At 40.0% G+C, this 22,107-nt stretch overlaps 1 protein-coding gene across 3 annotated transcripts in view; it reads left to right on the forward strand.

The window, feature by feature from the left end:
* The window catches only part of Glis3 (GLIS family zinc finger 3), a 475,006-nt gene that overhangs the window by 148,767 nt on the left and 304,132 nt on the right, over nucleotides 1-22,107 (forward strand). For 2 of the 3 annotated variants that reach the window (XM_029567629.1, XM_029567628.1), the window contains one exon: nucleotides 18,404-18,611. The exons of the other annotated variant lie outside the window; for it this stretch is intronic. In XM_029567629.1, coding sequence (XP_029423489.1) covers nucleotides 18,404-18,611 — 208 coding nt within the window. The remainder of the gene's footprint in view (nucleotides 1-18,403; nucleotides 18,612-22,107) is intronic. 3 annotated transcript variants of the gene reach the window in all.

The raw sequence follows: 22,107 nt of genomic DNA on the forward strand, positions 1-22,107 counted from the left end.
CATTCTTTGGTTTTTCTCTTTACTTTTTTTATTGTTTCTTTTGCTGTACAGAAGCTTTTTAGTTTAATTAGGTCCCACTTATTGATTGCTTACCTTAATTCCTGAGAAACTTCTGTCTGATTTAGAAAATACTTTCCTATACCTATATCTTATAAGTTACTGCCAATATTTTCTTCTAATAGTTTCAGGGTTTCCGGTTTCAGATTGAGGTCTTTGATCCATTTGGAGTTGACTTTTGTGCAAGGTGAAAGATAAGGATCTAGTTTCATTCTACAGGTGGAGATCCAGCTTTGCCAGCACCAATTGTTGAAGATGCTGTCTTTCCTCCATTGTGTGTTCTTGGTACCTTTGTCAAATATCAGGGGGCTAAAGTTGCGTGTACTTGGGTTTGGTTTTCAATGATGTTCCATTAATCTATGTGTCTGTTTTTGTGTCTGTACCATGCTCTTTTTATGACTGTAGCTCTGTAGTATACTTTGAGATTTGGTATAGCAGTCCCCCGAGCATTGCTCTTTGTGTTCAGGGTTACTTTGGCTATCCGGGGTCTCTTGTGCCTCCATACAAATTTAAGGATTTTTTTTTCTAATTTTGTGAACTATGTCATGGGGATTTTGATTGGGATTGCATTAATCTATCATACTGCTTTTGGTAGGATGGTCATTTTCACAGTATTAATTCTTCCAATTCATGAACATGGGAGGTCCTTCCATCTCCTGGTGTCTTCCTCAATCTCTTTCTTTAATGATTTAAAACTTTCATTATAGAGCTCTTTGTTGTCTTTGGTCAGATTTATTCCAGGATATTTTATTTTATTTTTTTGCAGCAACTGTGAATAGGAGCATTTCCCCATACTGTTTGTTCAATTGCTTTTTATTGGTATATAGAAAGACTACTGATTTTTGTAGACGGATTTTATAACCTGCCACTATACTGAAAGTGTTGATCAGTTCTAGCAGTTTTCTGGTGGAACTTTTGGGATCTCTTAGGTATAGTATCATATCATCTGCAAAAAGTGATAGTTTGACCTCTTCTTTTCCAATTAGTACTCCTTTAATTTCCTTCTCCTGTCTTACTGCTCTAGCAAGAGTTTCAAGCACTATGTTGAAAAGGAGTGGAGATAGTGGACATCCTTGTCTGGTTCTGAGCTTTTGTAGTTTTTTGTTTATTTGTGTTTTTCTTTTTTGGTCTTTTTGAGACAGGGTCTCTCTGTAGCCCCAGCTGACCTGGAACTCACTATGTAGACAAGGTAGGCCTTGAACTCAGAGATCCACCTGCCTCTGCCTCCTAAGTTCTGGGACTACAGGTGTGCGCCACCACGCCTGGTGCTTTTGTAGTTTTTATATAATGGTTCTTAACCAAATTTAGGCCCCCTTCTCCATCAATGCTCCCCCATACCCCCACTGAACCTCATGTATTCTACCATACACGTTAAGTCTCTTCCATTCTAGCATTTGTACCCAGATGTCCTTCAGTGTAAATTCGTCCACCAGTGTCTAGTCAGTCCATCTAGAGAGCGTGTGTAAGGCATGCTCTCTCTCATCCTGCATCAGTTGGTCTCCAGTAGTTCTCAGTGTAGGGCTGGCCCACCTCCCATTTCTCTCCTCCTCTCTGGGCCCTTGTTTAATTGAGTTGGCATGGGTCTTGTTCTTGATGCCACCATTGCCACGAGTCATATGTGCAGGCTTCTAGTGGCCTGAAAGCCTCTGCTTCCCTGTGTTCATGAACAGCCCTGGCTCTTACAATCTTTCTGCTCCCTCTTCTATAATGTTCCCAGAGCTGTGAGTGGGTGAGGTTTAATATAGGCATCCCATTCAAGGATATACACTCTGCAGTCTCTTATTCTTTAAAACTTGGCCAGTTGTGGCCTTCTATGTGCATTGTACTCTGTTGTCTAAGGAAGCTTTTCTGTAAGAGTTGAGGGATGCATTAGTTTTCTCTCTACTCCTTGTTCTGCTATGTTCCATGAGTCTTAGTTGTAGAGGTTCAGCTGTAGATGCATCACATAGTACTTGGCATCTCTCAGACGTATATGTGCCTGAGCAGTTGTGGAATTCGGAAGTAGCTCCATCTATTGCAAAAAGAAGCTGCTTTGATGAGTGGTAAATATAAAGATCCATATTTAGCATATGGTAAGAGATTTCATTTGTCTAAGAATATGAAAGAGATAGGGTTTCCTTTAGGATCTATGTTCTCTCCTGCCATGTGCATTTGGCTGAGTTTGCAGTGCCACTTGTAGTTCAACACTGTTTTTGTGAGATGTGTGTATGTGTGTGTGTTCATGTTCATGTGCACATGTGTGGAGGCCAGAGGTCGATGTTAGGTATCTGTTCTTATCTTGCTTTCCACTTTAATTTTTGAGGAAGGGTCTCTGACTGAACCTGGAACTCAACAATTTGGCTAGACTATCTGAATCCTCAGATCATCTCTCTTCCTGCTCCTCAGCACTGGGATTATAGGTTGTACCTCTGTGCCCAACTTTTATGTGGGTGCTGGGGATCAAACTCAGGTTCTCATATGTGCATGGCAAGTACTTTACCAACTAGGCAATCATTTCAGCCTCTGCTTTGGTGTTTTAATGAGAAAATTTGTGTTGAAAGTAGTGCTTTTCCTCATTGTTTGGCCTAATCTTAGAGGTTACTGCAGGCCCCATGGCTGACTTAGCATGCACAGGGTACAGGGATCGTACAGCCACAGTCACTTTAATACTAACTCACCATCTAGTCATTGTACAGAGATGCCTAGATTACTCTAGTTTTCTTACAATTTCAAAAGTAGCATTAAATTAAGGAAACAGAAGGAAACTTACATTATGTAGGCCCTAGCCAGATTGCTTTTGAGTTGAGGCTTGTGATTTTAGAATCTTGTTTCTATATTTTGGCAATTTGGTTAAAATTATATGATTTTTATACAATGGCAAGTTGTGTGAGTCAAAAGGTGAATGTTACAGCCTTCGTATCTCTCTAACTTTAAATAAATCTATAGTGAATATGACTTATTCCATCAACTCATATATATAAGAAATGATTCTTTAAATTATTTCCTTTAAATCAAAACATATCAGCTTTAAGACCCTATTTTTCTGATTAATGGGATATTTAGTCTCAGTTAGCGGTGGTGGGGTATTCTGCCAAGGTAAGTTGATATCCCAGAGTCTTTGAGTAGAGCATAAAATTCCAAGAGCTTTTCTGGTGCGTTGTCAGGTTTCTGCTGAGATGCCCACTGACCAAGCCCTTGTGTTTTCCAGGAGTTCACTACTTTGTGCTGCGTTGCTTGAGCACAGGATGCTTTCATGAGCTAGAAGCCCTAGAACTTAAGGATGGGCCTTCACATGCTCATCAGGCAAACCCTCTCCCTACACTGCCTTTCCTTGGGAGCTGCCTCTCCGCTCCAGGAACCATCAAGCTGCTGATCTTCTAGACCTTGGTCAATCTTTTCTCTCTTTACCTTCTTTGTCTTCCTTGAGAAACGTTCTCCTCTTTCCTAAGGTTCTGTGCCTTCAGAGCACTTGGCATAATCCCAGTGAATTTAGGCTTCCATTCAGGGCTAGAAGGGACTAGGAATTCAAGTGTTAATCTACTTTCAGCTCTTTTGTAACAACCTCTCTTGAGTCAAAGGTGCACTAAACACAAATAATAACTCAGCCCATGAGCTTGAGCTTCTGAATGGGGTTTGAAGCCTGGAGACAAAGATCTATAAGCTGGAGGAGTCAGGCGTATCTGACTGAGGAGGCAGATGAGGACCTGGGGTGGAGGCGGGGGGTGTTATGGCTTCTAAGGGGTGAGACACGGTTCTTTTCATTTCTTAGTAATGCGACTGACTTAATTTTTAACAAAATGAATATAAAGTTCAGAGCTATTTGCCTTGTCTGTAGATTGATAAGCATACCTTTGGACCTGGAGCCCACATATAAGGTGAAGCAGAAAACCTATACTGATAGAGTAGGTGTTACTTTGGATAGTTCTGAGGAATTATTGCTAGTTGGAGAACAAGGTAGCTTAGCAACTTCTAATGGTGATTATGTAAGCTTAGCTACTAAGAAGTTATGTCTAATATGAGAGATTAGTTGGGAAATATGCCAGTTATTTATATTGGGCAGGTTAGACTACCTCCCCTTTATATTGATGTCTGTGTGTGTGTACAAGTGTACATGCCCACGCATGCACATGTGTGCCTCTTTCATACCAGATTTTGAGGTTTAGCCTTCATTGAATCATGTGGGATGAAATCTCTGTATTGATCTTAGAATCAACAAAATCACCTATTACATATAACCACAGGTTCCTATCCTCAAAGTAACCAGTTGTGGGTATGCTACTAACATAGACAAGAAGGATGTTGGATTCATAGGGTCAACATCTCTCTTCAGCCTGAATTCTACCCACCCTCTCTTATAAGATTATTCTTTGAGTGGGGAATGAGACTACTAGGCAAGGTTTCCTTGAGGTAACCAGGAAAACTAGAGCCGTATCTTGGCTGCTATGTATTCTGGTTAGGCAGGGATTTAAATGTGAGGAAACTGAGGAAATCACAGCTATATCTTGGTAACCCTGTCTCCTGAGGAATTCCCCTTTGTGGTTAAGCATCTTTATTAGTTACTTTTCTGTGACTGATAAAACACCATGACCAAAGCAGCTTATAGAAAGAGTTTATTTGAATTCAATTCCAGAGGGAGAGTCGGTAATGGAAGGTGGCAGTCAGAGCAGGAAGATGAGACATCACATCTTCAAGCAGGCATAGGAAGGAGGGAGGGAGGGAGGGAGGGAAGGAGGGAGAGAGAAAGAGAGAATATGATAGTGGGTGCTGTGATCTTTCAAAGCCCACCTTTAGTGACACACTCCCTCTAGCTAGGCTATACCTCCTGAAGATTCCATGACCCTCCTCAAAGGGCACCACCTACTGACACAATTATTCACATGCTTGTGTCTGTGGGGGACAGTTCTCATATCAGAAGCTAAGGCACCAGGGAGCTTTCCCAGTCGCTACACTTACATGCTAACAAAGGCTCTGAAACCTTAAAGGACTCATAATATCATTTGCACTGTGGTTTTGATATCTTCCCCCACCTCTGTGAGCTTTTTATTAAGATCATGGGAAGAAATACCCTAAAAGGGAGATCAGTCCACCATGATTTGGGAGAGAAAAGAATTACCTCATTGCCATAAATACGCCATCTAGTTCCTGAGAATTCAAGTGAACTGCTTAAAAATTCACAAAGCCTAACCCTATTCTTCAAGAATATAAAGAGTGAGGAGAAAGTTCCACTTGGTAACATTTTTGGGAGGGAGGGATTATGGACAGAGGGCAAACTATTTCGAGCTGTTTATAATACCAGCAGTTGTGTTACCAGGGACCTTGTTGCTCTTGGGTATCATGACTCATACCCATTGAAGAGGGAATTTCTCAACTTTATTTGTGGCTTTGAATTAGACTCTCCTTATTAATTGCTGTACCAATCATACTCTATCTATCACACAGCAAATATTTAGTGAGCCCTTGCTTACAGAAGGCTCCTTCTCATTGGTCCATCTGGTGAGGGGTGTCACCGGTTGGGGGTATTGCCATTTCCTGTATAGACTTTGGTTAGGGTTGGCTTGGTAGGAAATACCAATTTTTAGGAGATCTGTGACCTTGATTTATGGAAGAAGGTTTAGAACTCTAGTGTTTCTCCCCTCCCCTTCCCTCTGCTCCCCAGTAAAATGTGTTTGAGTTGTCCTGTCCACTCTGCTCTTCTCTGCCCAGCCCTCAACCTGAGGTCACGGCAGCAGCTCCGTAGCTTGGTTTCTGCCTTCAGTCATTGCTCTGCTTCCGTATTGGGTTTGCATGCATTGATCCGTTTAGTTCTTCAAGTAGCCTCATGAAGGCAGGACTGCTTATCATCCCTTTCCAGATGATTAACAAAGCACAGAGAGTTTAAAGAACTTGTCCAGGGTTCTGCAGTTGGTAAATTAAACCTCTCTGACTCCTGTATTTTCTTCTCTTATGATACCTCCCAACTTCTGTGTCACGTCCATAATGGTTTCTCAGCACATTCCTCTCACCTCACTCTGGTCAGCTTGCTGTTCACATGGCCCTGCAGCCTCTAGCCATGAAGGGGCTCAGCTCAAGTCTCACCTTTTCCACTTAGATAAAAAAGATACAGATCTTTTTCTTATTTGAATTCTTTTTGTACTCAGCATTGAGGCAACTCAGTTTAATATTGGATGTTTCCCAGATGTTTTCTGTGTGAGTTTAAAAACTCCCTCCGGTTGGCCAGATACTCTTCCACCAAGAGCTCATCCAGTGGCCTGAGATTCCATTAGCACAGCACAGTGCCAGCTCCACATGTAGTCAGTGTGACCCACGCATTGGGAAACAGAATCAGCTTTCTCCATGTAGTGTGTTTCCTTCTCACTTCTCACTGTTTCTTGTATCTGTGAGGTCTTCTTTTTCTAAATAATGCCACCTCTATGTATTTCCACAGATGCATCTAGCAGATAAACCTTCATGCAAACCCATGAAATTAGACTATAAGCAAGAACTGTCTGACTCATCTGTGTACTGAAACTCTCTAGAGTACAGTGCAGAGAAAGGACACAATAAACCGATAACTGACCAACGAGCAATGACTTACTGAATTGTGCCTGTGCTGTTATTTCAGTTTTTCAGAGTAACGATTTGCTTATTTAACAAATACATCTATGCTCTCTTCCCCTGGGATCGTTAGAAAATTTGTCAAGGGAAAAGCATTAAAATGTGCTTACATTTCCTCTTTGGTTTTCTGGGCTAATTGTGGGTGAACCTTATTTAACACTCTCACTATACTAAGAGTCTCTATGGAGCAGAGCAGCTTTCAGTTAACTTGGTAAATCATTATAAGCGAGAACAGAAGGGTCAGCATAAGCCCTCTACTAATTAGTTGATAATTGATGTACAATAGCTGAGTGATGGGACTTTAGAATATAAACCCCAGGAATGTTGTTAATTTATCTTTTTATCTTTATGAAGTGGCTGGGAACTGAGTATTCTTCCTAACATGTTGTCAGATGTGTCCAGTGGTGTGGAGGGTAAAGCTTAGGGCTCCTGCCCAGGAATTGAGGGTACTAGAAGCTCAGAAAAGAGTATAGCAGTCTTCAGTTTCTCAGGTATAAATATAAGTCCTTGTCATGCAGGAATAAAATGGAAATGAGTAGGGCTGTCAATTCCATACGTGGTGGAAAACATTCCTGCATGCTAAGACTGGAAGAGTGTTATGCTGCAAAAATTATACTGTTGTGGGAGTAACACAGGAGAGTCAGGCAGAACCCCTGGGGGTAAACTAGTATAGATTATGCAATTTGAGGGCCTCTCCATGGGTTATGGTTTGACCTATGTATTTGGCCACTTTGGGAACAAGTCAAAGAATGACTTTGTATGATGATCTCTCATCTTAAACTTGATCTCCTAAGTCTTTGCAAGGTAATTATTAAATCCTCAGTCTTAGTCTAGCTAGCTTCCATAACCACTGCTTTCTTATTTTTCTGCACTGTCTGCTTTATGGTCCCTGTTCTCTTGTTAGTCTTCCTTATCTCTTGGAGAAAGAGATTAATCTTGGATAACTCTGATTCTGATGGAATGAACCATAACTTACAGCATGGGCCCTGATGCATGCCAGGCAACCAGTTAGAACAATATCATTTGGTTTAGTGGGCTTGGAGTGAAGTCTAGGAATTTTCATTTTTAAAAAGCATCACAATGTGATGCTAAAATGTAGCCAGGTTTGGCATCAGGGGTGAAATTTAATGGCCAACTTTAAAACCAGATTGTATTAGCTTTCTGTTTCTATAACAAAATACTTATGATAATTAACTTATAAAAGAGAGGATTATTTTGGCTTGTGGTTTGGGAAGTTTCAGTGCACATGAAGTCGGCTCCATTGTCCCTGGTCCTGTGGTAAGGCAGCATATATGTCATAGCATTGTGGATACACTGAAACAAAGCCATTTGAAAGTGAAAAAGAAGAAGGAGGATACCAGGCCCATATCCCCTTCAAGGACTCACCCTCAGTGATCTATAGTCTCCCCTTAAGCCTCACCTCTTAAGGTTTCCATCAGCTCCTGATCATGCTGGGCTAGGAGCTAACCCTCTAATACATGGACCTTTGGAGAACATTTCAGATCCAAGTATAGCCTAGGTCGTTCAGACTAACCAAACCAATCCCTTAGCTCTGTCTCTTCCTTGCCTCATGCTACCACCACCCACTTCAGACAGGGCTGATTCCAGCTCATTCCCCAGGATACCTCCTGCTTCCCCCTGGTTTCCCTGTCTGTATCCTGTTACTTCCTTCTCCTTCATCTGCCCTTTCTTACTTCATTGATTAACTTTGTTTATCTCTGAAGTGTATTCCTTAGAATGATAGTCTTGAGTTAGTTCCTGGGTAGTCAGACACACCTTAAAAAAAACCCATCCCCCCATATGATTTTATATTTTTATATTATATATATTAGTTACACCTCTGAAAGATTTGTTATGTGCACTCTGGTAGTAAAGACTCTGAGAAAACTTGTAATAAAAAGATGTGTGAACTTTGTCACATTAGGGTTTTTCGACATTTGATCATGGATATCTGCAGGAACTTTCTTTCCTTTTTAAGCAAGACAGCTTTGGAAATCCTGAAGAACTTTGAGAAATGTCTCTAGGTCAATCTTTTTCAGTGAATTATCTATAACATAGTGACTGCCCTCTTTCTTCTTCAAGCTCCTGTCTATAATTTAGCCCCACACAGTACAGTGACCTTATCTGATGGTTCCAGAGTCTAATGTCTGTAGATCGCAAGTTCTGTGACGACAAGATGCTACAATCCAGCATTTCTCATCACTCTTAGGTTATGTGCAGTTTTGAGCATCTGTAGGGTTTCCAAGTGGGTTCTTAAGATTTTTGCTCTGTGCTCTTAGCTGCATACCTAAGCCTCTCTGGACTTCATGGTGGCAAACTGTACACTCACATGTATTCATCTTATATATTTCAGCAGCGAAACATAACAAATTTGTCCAACCACTACACAATGAGCCTAGTATGTTTGGTATGCAGGAGTTTATTATTTCTAGTTCTAAAGAAGACTGTGTGTGAAAGCTGGGAGAGTCTGATGACCTTGATCCAGTAGCCTCGTTGACCTGGTTTTGCAGAGTGTGGAAAAAACCTTCCTATCTCTCTCAGGTATAGCATGTACTCTTCAAAGTTTTCTCACACACCTAAAGCTTGTCCCTTTTGAGGGAAGAGAAAGGGGGCAAACTTGATACAATGCCTTGCCTAAGGCTGTGCGTGGTACTTCTGATCAGCATCCATGTTTCATTGCGATATAAGAAAGGAATGTGTGGTATGAAGTTAGATTTATGCCAGTATTTGCTTTGAGACTTTATTAAAACAGGTATTTTCTGATGGTTTCTCTTAAGAACAGAGGGGGCAATGTGTGCCTAACTCATATTGCTTTTAGAATTAGAACATACATATTCATGTTTTCAGAACTTAGAAGAAGATGGAAGGATACACACTTGACTGTTGAAGTATTTCTTTTTAAAAATTTTCTTAAGTGTATGAGTGTTTTGACTGCATGTATGTAAGTGTAACCATGTCATGAAATGTCCAGGTGTTGGATCCCTTCAAACTGTAGTCATGGACAGCTTTTAACTGCCATAGGTGTGCTGAGAACCAAACTTGGGTCCTATGTAAGAACAGCCAGTGTTCTTAAACATTGAGCCATCTCTCCAGCACTCCTTGGACTATCTCAAAGTACTACTGCTACTACTACTACTACTACTACTACTACTACTACTACTACTACTACTATTGTTAGGGAGGCATGAGGCTATTAGATTTTTCTTTATGTACATCTGCATTGTTTGACTTTGAAAAAAATGCGTATAAATTTTTCCTTTTATACTTTTTTTGAATTTGAAATGTAAATAAAGGCAATCCCAAATAAAAAGTAGCTAGTACATTATAGACAGTGCTTTTATACCTGCTAACTTAATAAAACTTAGAGATAAAAACGCATGTGCCAGTCTGGAGCGATGACTCAGAGGTTAAGAGCACTGGCTCCTCTTGCAGAGGACCTGGATTTGATTTTCAGCACCCACATGGTGGCTAACAACCTTCTGTAACTCCAGTTTCAGAAGATCCAGTGCCCCCTTCTTACTTCTGTGGGCACTGTACAACATGAGTATGCTCACATACATACAGGCAATACACTCAATACACATAAAATAAAAATAATAAATAAAAATGCATATGGCATAATCCTAAACATCTTTTGGGACCTGTGAAGGAGGTCAGAGTATATTGAATATTTCTTCCTTGTCAGAATATCCTTTTGTTTTGTTGGAGGTTAGGCTGGAAGGGCATAGTTTTGTGTGAGACCCATTCCCTTGCTAACTGGAACCCTAGAATCAAACTGTCTTTCCCACTCTGTCTGGGGAAACCTTATAGGGTCATGTCTCTTCGGAACACTTGCCTTGTGTGGAGAACTCTGTCCCTTTGTGGCTAATGTTAGTCCCCAGAGGAAAGTAAGAACAGTTTCCTGAGTCATGCATCCACTTTGTTTTGGTTATTCTTCAGAGAAAGGGTAAGTATATCCTGACACCCAGTTTATTTCTTAAAAGATGAGGAGCTAGGAAATGATGTTCCCACCATTTTTTGTATATAGCTAGGGAATATTTTTTGCTGTTATTGCTTGATATGCATTGTTTAAAAATTCATTATTCTACCAAAGTTGACCCCATGTTGGCAAATCCTTTGGTCTTTGATTTTTTTTTTTTTTTTTTTTTTTTGGTCTTTTCGAGACAGGGTCTCCCTGTGGTCCCAACTGTCCTGGAGCTCACAGAGATCTGCCGGGCTCTGCCTCCCAAGTGTTGGGTTTAAAGACATGTGCCACCGTGCCCGGCTTTGGTCTTTTATTTCTTATCCCTAATTTCTACCCTTAAACTTCATTGTATATATATTTTTATGTAACCTGCTTCAAGAAATTGCCTCTCTTTGGAATAATAAAAATATTCTTAAAAAATTGTTCTGTGTTGTATAATGATGATAATCACAATACAAACAGACTGAACTGGTATTCTCTCTCTCTCTTTGTGTGTGTGTGTGTGTTGCACATGCATGTGTGCTGGTTCTCACTAATCCTTGGAGTTACCTTGTAGGGTGTACAGTACTCTCTTGCTTAAATGTAACACTAATCTGTTAAATAGCCAAGGTTCCATCCTTGGGCTGGCTGTGGAGGGAAACTCAAAGTGTTTTCCATAGCATTTGAGACTCATTTGCTTTTGAAGGGGACATAAGAGTCCCTTTTGTATATTAGGCTTTTTTTTTTTTTTTTTGGATTGATTTAAGGAAACTTTGCCAGGCAGGGGTATTTAAGTGCTCAGAACTGTAAATAATGGAAAAAATTGAGACTCAAAGTTGCAAGTTGCGAAAATTTTACTTATAAATGATCTAAATTGGCTTTCAACTCTATCTCAATTTTGTATTCACCAGGATGAAGGACCAGACTTGTATAAAATAGGTTTGTACTGTAAAAGGCTTTATTGAGAAGTATAAAAAGTGCTCCTTCTGGTACCAGCTAGATGCTTAGCAGCTAAGGGATCTTGCTGTCACCCCTGAAAAGCTTAGTTAGACCCCCATATCCCACATGGCAGAAGGCGAGAACTGACTTTCACCAACTGTTCTCCGACACCCACATGAGCACTGTGGTACACGTACCTATGCACATGGACATGGACAAAAAATACATAAATGGGAAAAACGTTACTTCTGTTTTCTCTTGCAGCTTTGAAAATTTCCCACTTCTGGGGAAGTTTTGACATTTTAATCATTTTCTACTGTTTTATTGTAAAATGTGCTTGAGGTATTTAAGAAGTACTTAGTCTGAGATCAGAGCCTTTACTAAAGCAGTGAGTTGAAAGAGAACAAGGGAGGTGAAGAGGGACTGCCCTAAAGCTGCAGTCCATCCAGGGAAGGACTACTATGTTTGCCAGAGAAGTCTGAGTACTGTAAGATGCCAGCAGCAGTCCTTGGGAGCTCAAGGGAAAAGAAACAATGCAAAGTGATAAGAGATACATTTTTGGGGCTGGAGAGATGGCTCAGCAGTTAAGAACATTGACTGTTCTTGCAGAAGACCCAGGTTCGAATCCCAGCACCTACATGGCAGCTAACAACTGTCCTTAACTCCAGGTGCCAAGTACTTCCTAAATACCTCCTCCGCGGGTATTGCACAACACGGGTGCACTTGCAGGCAGTACACCCAGACACATAAAATAAAAATAACAAATAAAATATTATTAAAAAAGAGATACATTCTTTAATAAATTTAGAGAGAGAGAGAGAAAGAGAGAGATATGCTTGTGTGTGTGCATGCATGTGGAGGTCAGAGGACTATTTGGGGTGTCATTTTTTTTTTTTTTTGAGACAGGGTCTCTTACTGGCCTGGAACTACATGGCTGGCTTTACCTCCCTAACCCTCAAATTACAATTACAGCCTTTTTTTTTTTTTTTTAAGTGGGTCCTGGGAATTGAACTCAGATCTTCATGCTTGTAAGGCAGGTGCTTTAGCCACAAACCATCTTTCCACCCCCAAATTTAGCTCACTTTTCCAAAGCACTTTAGTGCCAGGTACTAAATATATCACAAGTATTAGCTGTTTCAGATAATTCTGTTGGCCTTAAGCTTATTTTAGAATCACATAGAGCTAAAGTGAAGTGGCCACGATTACAGAGCTACTTAGTGGTGGTGCTAGCATACAAATGCAAGCTCTTGACTCTTGTACTGCGCAATATTAGCCTCTTCCTTCTTTCTTCCTCTAGCTTTTCCATGTTTCCACTGACTTTCAGTACCCTAGTGTCCAACGAGTTACTAATCCATTCTTGGAGACTACCGGATATGACTTAAAACCTTTCTTTATAATGCATGATTCTGGATTATAAAGCAATTGCTCTCTACATAGTCTGTTGTATACTAATATTACACCCTTGTTGAATGTCTTGAATTTTATTATTGTATTATGGTTATATATTTAGGGATTAAAGATATGAAATAAATCTGTGACATTCTTTTTTTAGTTTTTTTTTTTTTTTACTTTATGTATATGAGTGTTTTGCATGCATCTAAGTGCACTACATGTGTCCAGTGTCCATGGAGGTCAAAAGAGGGCATTGGATGCCCTGGAACTGGAGTTACGGGTAGTTGTTAGCGAATATGTGGGTGGTGGTGTTGTGGGTGGTGGTGGGAACCACACCTGGGTCCTCAGCAAGATCAGCCAGTGTTCTTCCACTGAGCAATCTCTCCAGCCTCGTGTGCCTTATTCTTAATGGTCCCGGAGATTAATATTGACAAAAATAAACTATTTGATGGAGAGATGGCCGTTAGATAAAATTGGGAATCATTTCTTTTATCCCTACAATATTTCTATAGTTTTTAAAATGTTTTAGAGGAAGATGTTGGATAGAAAACGATACTTACATGTGGTGGTGCATATTTTAATATTTTCTGGTCTTTTTCATCAGATCAACTCCATGAATTAAGTGGCATTATTGTTCCTATTTTAGAACAGGATGCTGGGGCAAAAGAACCTTAAGGACTTTACCCAATATCATACAGCCAGTGACAGCAGGAGGCAGGATTTGAACCCTGATATTAATATTTCTGCTTCCAAAATGTCCTGCATGTGAGCTAGGCTGAAACACTTAGAAATTGATCTTTTATGTCATTTTCTCACAAACTATTTTACATGATTAACCTAGAAGCAGGGATTGCCTCTTCTATAATGAGCAGTTAGTTTGCTGTATGTCTTCAAGGCCAGACAGTAGGCTCTGTGGGGTATTATGTCCATCTTCTGACCACTGTCTCCAGGGATTGCCTGGCTAATGGTTAGTATTCTATAAGTGTCAGGTGAATGACTAATAAAATCAACAAAGCTTTGATTATGTCTGCCTTGTCTGCTCATCTTATCGCACTTTTGTTATCCCATGTATAGATGTCATTTTTTAAGAGAACCAGTGGAGAGGCATAAGTAGTTATGAAAGACTCAGCTTCATTACTGTTAAGTACAGCTTAATCAACTTTGACATCCAAAGAAGAACCCTTTCAATTAATGGAGACATTAATTAAAATCATGCCCCTTCTAAAATGACCACTCAGTTTAGAAACTCGAAGATGTAGAACATTTGGGCTTTCCACCAGCACACAGAGATTTTGGCTAGAATGTATGTGGTACTCAGAATGCCATCCTCTCAGATCTTTATTTGAGCAGTAAACACATTTTAAAAACACATCGTGTTGTCTCTAAAAATAAACGATATTTCAAAAGCAAAACCAGTGCCCAAGTAGTTGGCACATCTGGTAGTCAGAAAAGCTGTATGGTTTGTTTTTAGGGAAGAACAAGCCAGGGAACATTCAAACTTGGCCAGTTGCAAACTTCTATCTGTGATGACACCTGTTTTGTTTTTTTTGTTTTTGTTTTTTTTAAATTGGCTCTAGGCTCAAAGAAGAAAGAACAGTGGAAATGGGCAAAGCATTAAACAGAACCATTTACTATCTTGTGTAAGGAATCATGAAGAACTGTTTTCTTCTTCAATAAAGTAGAATAAAAAAGCAAAGAGAGGCATTTGGCACCCACTGTACCTACTGTGTGCTAGACAATGTGCTGAGTCTTTTATGGGTGTTGTTAATGCTAAACATAAAGGTACCTATGAGGTGGTGTTAGTTTTCCTTCTGTCTGGTAGATGATAAGAGAGAACTACTGCTCATATATATTCAATAATTTGCCTGGGTTGCACCGAGAGCTGATGACAGACTGGCTGCCTGCAGAACCCATACTCCAAAGCTCTACACCATTCTGAGTAGCCTGAAGCTGATCATATGACTGGTATTCTGACAAAGAATTAGACATTGATGCTTTGTGCAAGTGGCTCTTGGTCAAACTGTTGTTTACTTCCCTTTGTGAGGTAGAGGATGCCATTTTCCAGATAATTCTTATAGCTGCATAAAACTGCATGTTTCCAGGGCAGGGAGTTGTGGCGCACGCCTTTAATCCCAGCACTCGTGAGGCAGAGGCAGGCAGATCTCTGTGAGTTCAAGGCCAGCCTGGTCTACATGGTGAGTTCCAGGACAGCTGGGGCTACAGGGAGATCAAAAGTCCAAAAAAAAAAAAAAAAAAAAAAAAAAAAGAGAGAAAGAAAGACCTGTTTCCAAGAAATCCACTCTTCATTATCAGAAGCTGTCACTCCTCTGTGATTAGAGGATGTTAAAGTTGACCAGTAGATTTGGCGTAGGGGGGTGAAATAGTGAAAAATGATGACGATACTGGGGAGAGAAGGACTGATGTGTCTTTATTACAGAACAAGAAAAAGATGTGACTGTCTAAGGTAGAGGGTTCCGTGGGCAGTTTTGGTTAGTGTAAAACTCTGGACCAGGAAAATGAGTGAATAATTACCACCCCCACCAGTTTCATCTTCCATTCAACTTGCTCAGTTACATTGTAGAGATGCATCAAAAGATTGACTCAGTGTGGATTTATGATTATGGTACTCTGTTTCACAAAAAGACAGGAAGGCTTCTGTGGAAATAGTTGAACAGTATTTAATATTCACTGTAACTGTATTTTATTTGGATTCATTCATTCGCAATTTAACCAGATAAGTTTTACTGTGTACTGTATAATAGACCCTCAGCTGGGTCCTAAGGAAGCAGAGATACCCCCTACAGGGGCTTAATCTAAAAAGCATTAAAGTACAAAAAAATAGGACAGTGGGACATAAAAAGTTCATTCCCTGAGGTGTTCTAGGTGTCATGGGAGATCACAGGGGAATGAAAGGCTAAATCACTCAGATCCAGCCCTGTGACGGTGACGGTGGGGGAGGGGAGATGGGTAAAGGTCTTCGGGTTGAAACCTTAAAGATGCAGAAGTGCTCACTAGATAGGGAAGTTAGGATCAGAGCACTCTAGGGAGAGGAAGGAACATGAAGAAGACTTAAAGTAAGTTTCAGTCATCATAGTTGGCATTTATCAATTCTCAGGCATACACATTTTCATCACATCTGTGAAATACAGATACCACACACAAGCTTAATTAACTATGACGTTTTTACTGATACACAAATAATGATACGCTTTATGTAGACTTTTAGATTGGATAAAATCTATATTAATATGCTTACCAAGTAATATTTCTTTTTTTTTTTTTTGACATTTTGAGACAGGGTCTCCCTGTTGTAGTCCTAGCTGTCCTGGAACTCACTATGTAGACCAGGCTGGCCTCACAAAGATCTGCCTGCCTCTGCCTCCCAAGTGCTGAGATTAAAGGCATGCGCCACCACACCCAGCTCCAAATAATATTTCTTACTGTTACAGTGACTAATGCCTTTATTTTACAGACAGATAAATGTTAGTAGTTTTATTGAAGAGAAAATAGACATAAAATGACAAAGCTGGGTGTGGTGGACATGCCTTTAATCCCAGCACTCGGGAGGCAGAGGCAGGCAGATCTCTGAGTTCAAGGCCAACCTGGTTTACACAGTGAGTCCCAGGACAGCTGGAGCTACAGGGAGACCCTGTCCCAAATAGACCAAAAAAAAGAGACAATGCCTTATAGAGTAGATGGCATTCTCTTTGACAGAATACTTGACACCTAATCTTGCTTTTAATAGCAATATCTGGTAGTAATGGAACCTGGGGAGGTAACTCAGGTATGTTATATCCTAGGTTAGGCTACAAACATCACATTGCCTTTTCCTGGGTAAAAGGTAACTTGAAGTGCAAATGGCTTAGAATTGGCAAAGATGCTCAATTTACAATATATTCTATAAAACTCTACCCAGCACTTTTGATGTCAAGACAAAGCCCTTATGGTCCAATGCCTTATAAGTTATGAAAATGGAGTATCAGCTACTGTTCGTTGAAGACACAAGAAGATGGATTAGGTTTCTGCTGTAGGAGGAGGGGAGAGGTGAAGTTGTAGTTTGCCAATCTGAAAAAAAATGATCTAAGAAAATTTTTGGAACTCATAATCTTGGAAAACATTCAAGAAAGAAAGTAAGCACCCAGAATCCACAGGAAAGCATGAGGGTGCTGTGGAAGTACATCCTAGGGTGTGAATTTCTGCTGACATTAGTTCCCTGTGTGACCTTAGGAAGGCCATTTGAACTGAGATTTAGCTTCTTGGAGCTGGGGTAGAGCAAACTCCTGGCAGTTAACAGTGCTGTGACTTGACCGTGTTTGAGGTGTGCCTCTGCTGATGGGAGCCTGGCAGCTCATGGGCCTACTTTGTCTTTGTCTTGAGGGGCTCTTAGAAGAAAATGCGACAAAAATGATGGCAAATAAAGGGGTTCTTTGGCAGTTGATTTAATTTTGGAAAAAAGCAAAATATGAAATTTTGCTTCCTAGGGCAAAAGAAAGTTACAGTGATACTTTCCACCTACTTTGACCCCAAATAAGTCCATAACAAAGATGGGGAATAGAGCAAGAAATTAATTTTCATTTGTTAGAGGTGGGGAGAGAGCATACAGCTACTGGGACTTGATCAGATCATTGGCAAAGATGTTTGAAAAACTACTTCCATGTGAAAGGAATGTCTCAAATGATTCAACTCTTGCTATTATTTTTGATAAATGAGTCATGGCAATGTTTGCTCTTTTCCATAACGACAAAGATTCTTGTGGGTTCTTTGCTTTTTTTCTTTTCTTTGTCCTTTGGGTACATACCAGATTTTTCTACATTGGAATATTATAAGTAATGAAAACCAAAAAAATTATGTCAAATTTAATTACCTTTCCAAATGAGTATCTTGTGGCTTTCTTAGCTTGAATTTTAAAGAAAAGAAATACTAAACAAAACACAGAAACAAGTCGATATATGTCCGATGACAATTTACTGGGAATGAAGAGGTAAAATCAAGGTTGAAGGGATGTAGCCTGACTGTAATAGCCTTTAAAAGAAAGTATTTGGAAGTCCAGATTTGGAATGAAATAAATCAGGTAAATGGGTTTTCCCTTCAGCAGTGTTGACTTTGCTGGGTGATTCAAAATAGCTACTCTAGAAAAAAACTGATTTGATATAAGTAATTCTATCCACAAATCACCTTAACCTTTCAGCTAAAAATATTATAAAATATGATTCTCTCTGTAATTCTCAAATATAATTCTTATTTTTGTAAAGGAGTAAAATTTAACCACATTTGGTGTGAGTGATTATGAAAAGGTTTCTATTGTAGTCTTTTCATTGGAATTAGTGGAAGCTTTTGTTATCCCAATACTAAAAAGACAGACAAGGACAACCTGGGCTACATGATACCCTGTTATGGACTGCTTCTAAAGATGAGTCCTGATATAAGTGTGCACATATGTGTATGTACTGATTGCATATATAAGGGACATGAAAGCTAACCTGATTCATTTGTTTTTAGGGGCTCTTGGCTTTGGGCCTCAGTGCAAGTCCATTGGAAAAGGCAGCTGCAACAATCTAGTGGTCACCAGCAGTCCCATGATGGTTCAGCGACTGGGACCCATTTCACCTCCAGCAAGCCAGGTCTCCACAGCATGCAAGCAGATCAGTCCTAGCTTACCGAGGGCAGTGAATGCAGCCAACCTGAATAGACCTCCTTCTGATACCAGGTCTCAACTTACTTTTTTTCCCTCCTCTTTATGGTATAATCACACCGTACAAGTGGTTTCCTGTCTCCTCCCAAACATGAATGTGTACAGACACAGACACAGACACAGACACAGACACAGACACAGACACAGACACAGACACACACACACACACACACACACACACACTCGCTCTCTCTCATAGATGCAACTCTTTCAGTTTTAAGTTTGTAGGAGAATGTGTCTAAAAACTGAGTATATGCTATGATATCTGCTAAATCAGGAGGAGTTGTTTAATGCTGTCTTGTAGTGTGAGATTTGGGGGTCTCAGAGACTGAAGCCCAGTCTGTAAATTTGTCACTTCCTGTCAAAGCAAGTCATGCTGTGGCCAGCTGAGATGTTCTCTGCTCACCTAGTATCCCTGCTAGGTTTCTAAGGTGTGTGTTGCAGAGTCTCTGAATTGCTTTACAAGCTGTTTGTCAGCCCATCCATCCTCCCACCCACCCATCAATTCGAACATGAAATTAAGTACCTAGTGTGTACAAAGCACAATAATTTAAGGAAGTAGTAGAGAGAATAAGATAGAAACCATGAATTATGATGTATATGGGGAGTCATATTTTCCTGGTTACATGTCCCTTTAATGAAATATTTGATTAGGTGGCAGAGTAAGTAAAGTTCAATAATGCCATATGTCTGTCTCCATTCAGAAGAGTTAAACAGAAAAGAGAAACCGCTCCCCTCCAGACAAAGTTTTATTTGTCTCAAGGTTGATATGGGGGGGGGGTGAATAAAAGAGAAATACAGTGTAGTGGTTATGGCCTATTTCTTTTGAAATTAATTATTTCATCTTTTAGAAGTTACACTTCTTGAAAAGCACAGCGCAAAACTTTTCTTGTGAGTCTGGTTCTGCTGTTATGGATTTTGCCTGGGTCTCTGCTTGCGTTTTTTTTTCCCTCCCTGCAGCCTATAGCCTGCTAAGGTGCCTCATGCTTCTGAAACCAGGTTTTTCTTTCCTTTCCTTCCTTCTGCTCATCTTTTTCTGCTCTTAGATTCCTGCACAATCTTCCTAGCCTCCAACTGAGACTCAGAAATCATAGTTCCTGGATCATTTATTTATGCCAATTTTTTATGCGGTGGAAACTTATTTTCCACCTGAGACTTTAGTGATGGGAAGCTACTGTCACTTTCCCATTGATGATTATGCCTTAAGGGACTCCTCAGCCTCACTGAGCACTGCATGTAAAATTAACTGTGCTCATGGGTGGGTGTCACTGGAAGCCTTCAGTTTCCTGTCTGTGGCAAGTCCAGCCCATGCCTGGAAGGCAGTCATAATTAATGGAGAAATTGATGGTAGGCAGAACCCAGGCTGCTCAAGCCAGGTGCCTTACGCAGTCCCTTTCATAGGGCAGCCAGAGGGGTCATTATCTCAGTGTTTCCTGGCATATCTGATTCCTTAGCATAATATTATATCCTTAAAAGACAGCTTCTTGACGATGCACTGACAAGTGGTTTTGACTGTGTATTCTGTGAGCCCTTCTTGGGGAATATGTGTAAATTTTGGGGGGTGGGGTAGGATGAGCACAGAAACAGGAGTTGAGAAATAGATTGGTGAAATGCAGGATGGAACCCACTTTTAGCAATTTGGAAAGGTCGCTTATTAACTGTGATCTTTAAATTGGCTTGTGTGTTACATCAGGGAGAGAAAGGATAAGAGGCAACAGTTCAACCTGAAGGCATTTTACAGTCTAGCACTAACAAGAAGATGGTATAGGAATCATCTGAGTGCTTCATGTATCAGTCTTGTGGGAGCAGATGGGAGCCAGAGAAGTCATGAACTGTTCAACCTGCAAGATGTTTGCCTTATGAAAAGCTGCAAAATTTATTGTTCTTTTCCCTCCCTGATTGCCTGTGTAATTCCAATTTATTGTAGAAAATTTGGGAAATATGGAAAAGTATCAGGTAATAAATGGTGATCTTCTTGCGTCTCATCACTTTGAGTTTACTAGGAGTGAAAGTTTGATAAACACTGTTCCAGTTGCATTCAACTGCATGCCTTATAGGCACCGTCTTTCCTTGCTATCACATTGACCTCATAATAGGCACAGTTTTATAACCTTTCCCTATATATAACATAAGCTCTTGTAAGAAAAGTCTTAATTTCCATATCATTGTTTCTGCCTCAAATTCCATTTTACAAAGAAAAAAGTAAAACTAATTCTTATTAGTCTTTTATTACTGAGTATTTACTTCTTTCTCGTATTTTAGCATTACAAATAATACCTTACTAGATTGATCCTGTAAATCTTTTTGTTACTTTTTTATTTTATCTCATTTAGTTTTTTTTTTTTTGTTGTTGTTGTTACTTTTTGAGACAGTGTCTCATTATGCAGCCCTTGCTGGCCTGAACTCACTATATAAACCAAGCTGGCCTTGAAATCACAAGACATCCATCTACCTCTGCTCCTGAGTCCCGTGGTTGAAGGCTTGAACCTCACACCCAGTCTGACCCTGTAAATCTTTTATTATATACCTCTTGTGATTAGAACAATTTTTTAGAAGTTAAAATTTGCTGGATTAAAAGGGATGCGTAGTTTTGATGCTTTTAATACGTATTTTCAAATTGCATTGCAAAGAAGATACACCCATGTGTTAAATACCGATAATCCCTGATAGTGCTTTTCTTTCTGAGACTTTATTCTGTTTTTAGATCAGGTTGGCCTCAATCTCACCAAGATCCACCTGCCTCTGCCTCCTCAGTGCTCAGATTAAAGGCGTGCACCAGGACTGGAGAGATGGCTCAGTGGTTAAGAGCACTGGCTGTTCTTGCAGAGGATCCATGTTACAATTCCCAGCAGCCACACATGGCAGCTAACAACCATCTATAACTCTGGTTCCAGGGGATCTGATGTCCTCTTCTGACCACTGTAGGCACTGCATGACATGGGTTGCACCCACCTACATGCAGGCAATGCACTCATACACATAAAATAAAATTAATAAAAAGATTTAAAGCCATGTACCACAGTACCCAGCATTGTTTTATGATCTTAATTCATATTTATTCATTACCCATAATGTTGAATAGATTTTCAGAGATTTGATGGCTACATTTTTTTTTCTTTTGACTTCACTTGAATATGTTTTTCTTCTGGGGTATTTCTCTGAGAAAACACGTTCATTCCTTAGTTTTGTTGTACTCTGTTTAATCCAATAATGATCATTGTTCCCCAGTTCTGTATACTTGCTTTGATTAATTCCCAGTCATTTATGATTAGCCTACCATGATGACAGGTAAAAAGTCAACTGTGTTGAAGATTCAGGAGCCCCTTTCAATGTAGGGACTGTTCATACTCTGCTGCAAAGACCATTGCATATATATCCCTCAAACAACAAGTACCGAAACATCAGCCTCATACAGTGGTTTAATATTTCAGACTTGCAGAAGTTAATCAATAGAACAGATGGGATGCTGCTTGTGTGGGCTTTGTAGATATTTAACTTGCCTAGTGTTTCT

Source organism: Nannospalax galili, unplaced genomic scaffold, assembly GCF_000622305.1.
Source record: "Nannospalax galili isolate Female #2095 unplaced genomic scaffold, S.galili_v1.0 scaffold241, whole genome shotgun sequence".
Taxonomy (NCBI): Eukaryota; Metazoa; Chordata; class Mammalia; order Rodentia; family Spalacidae; genus Nannospalax; species Nannospalax galili.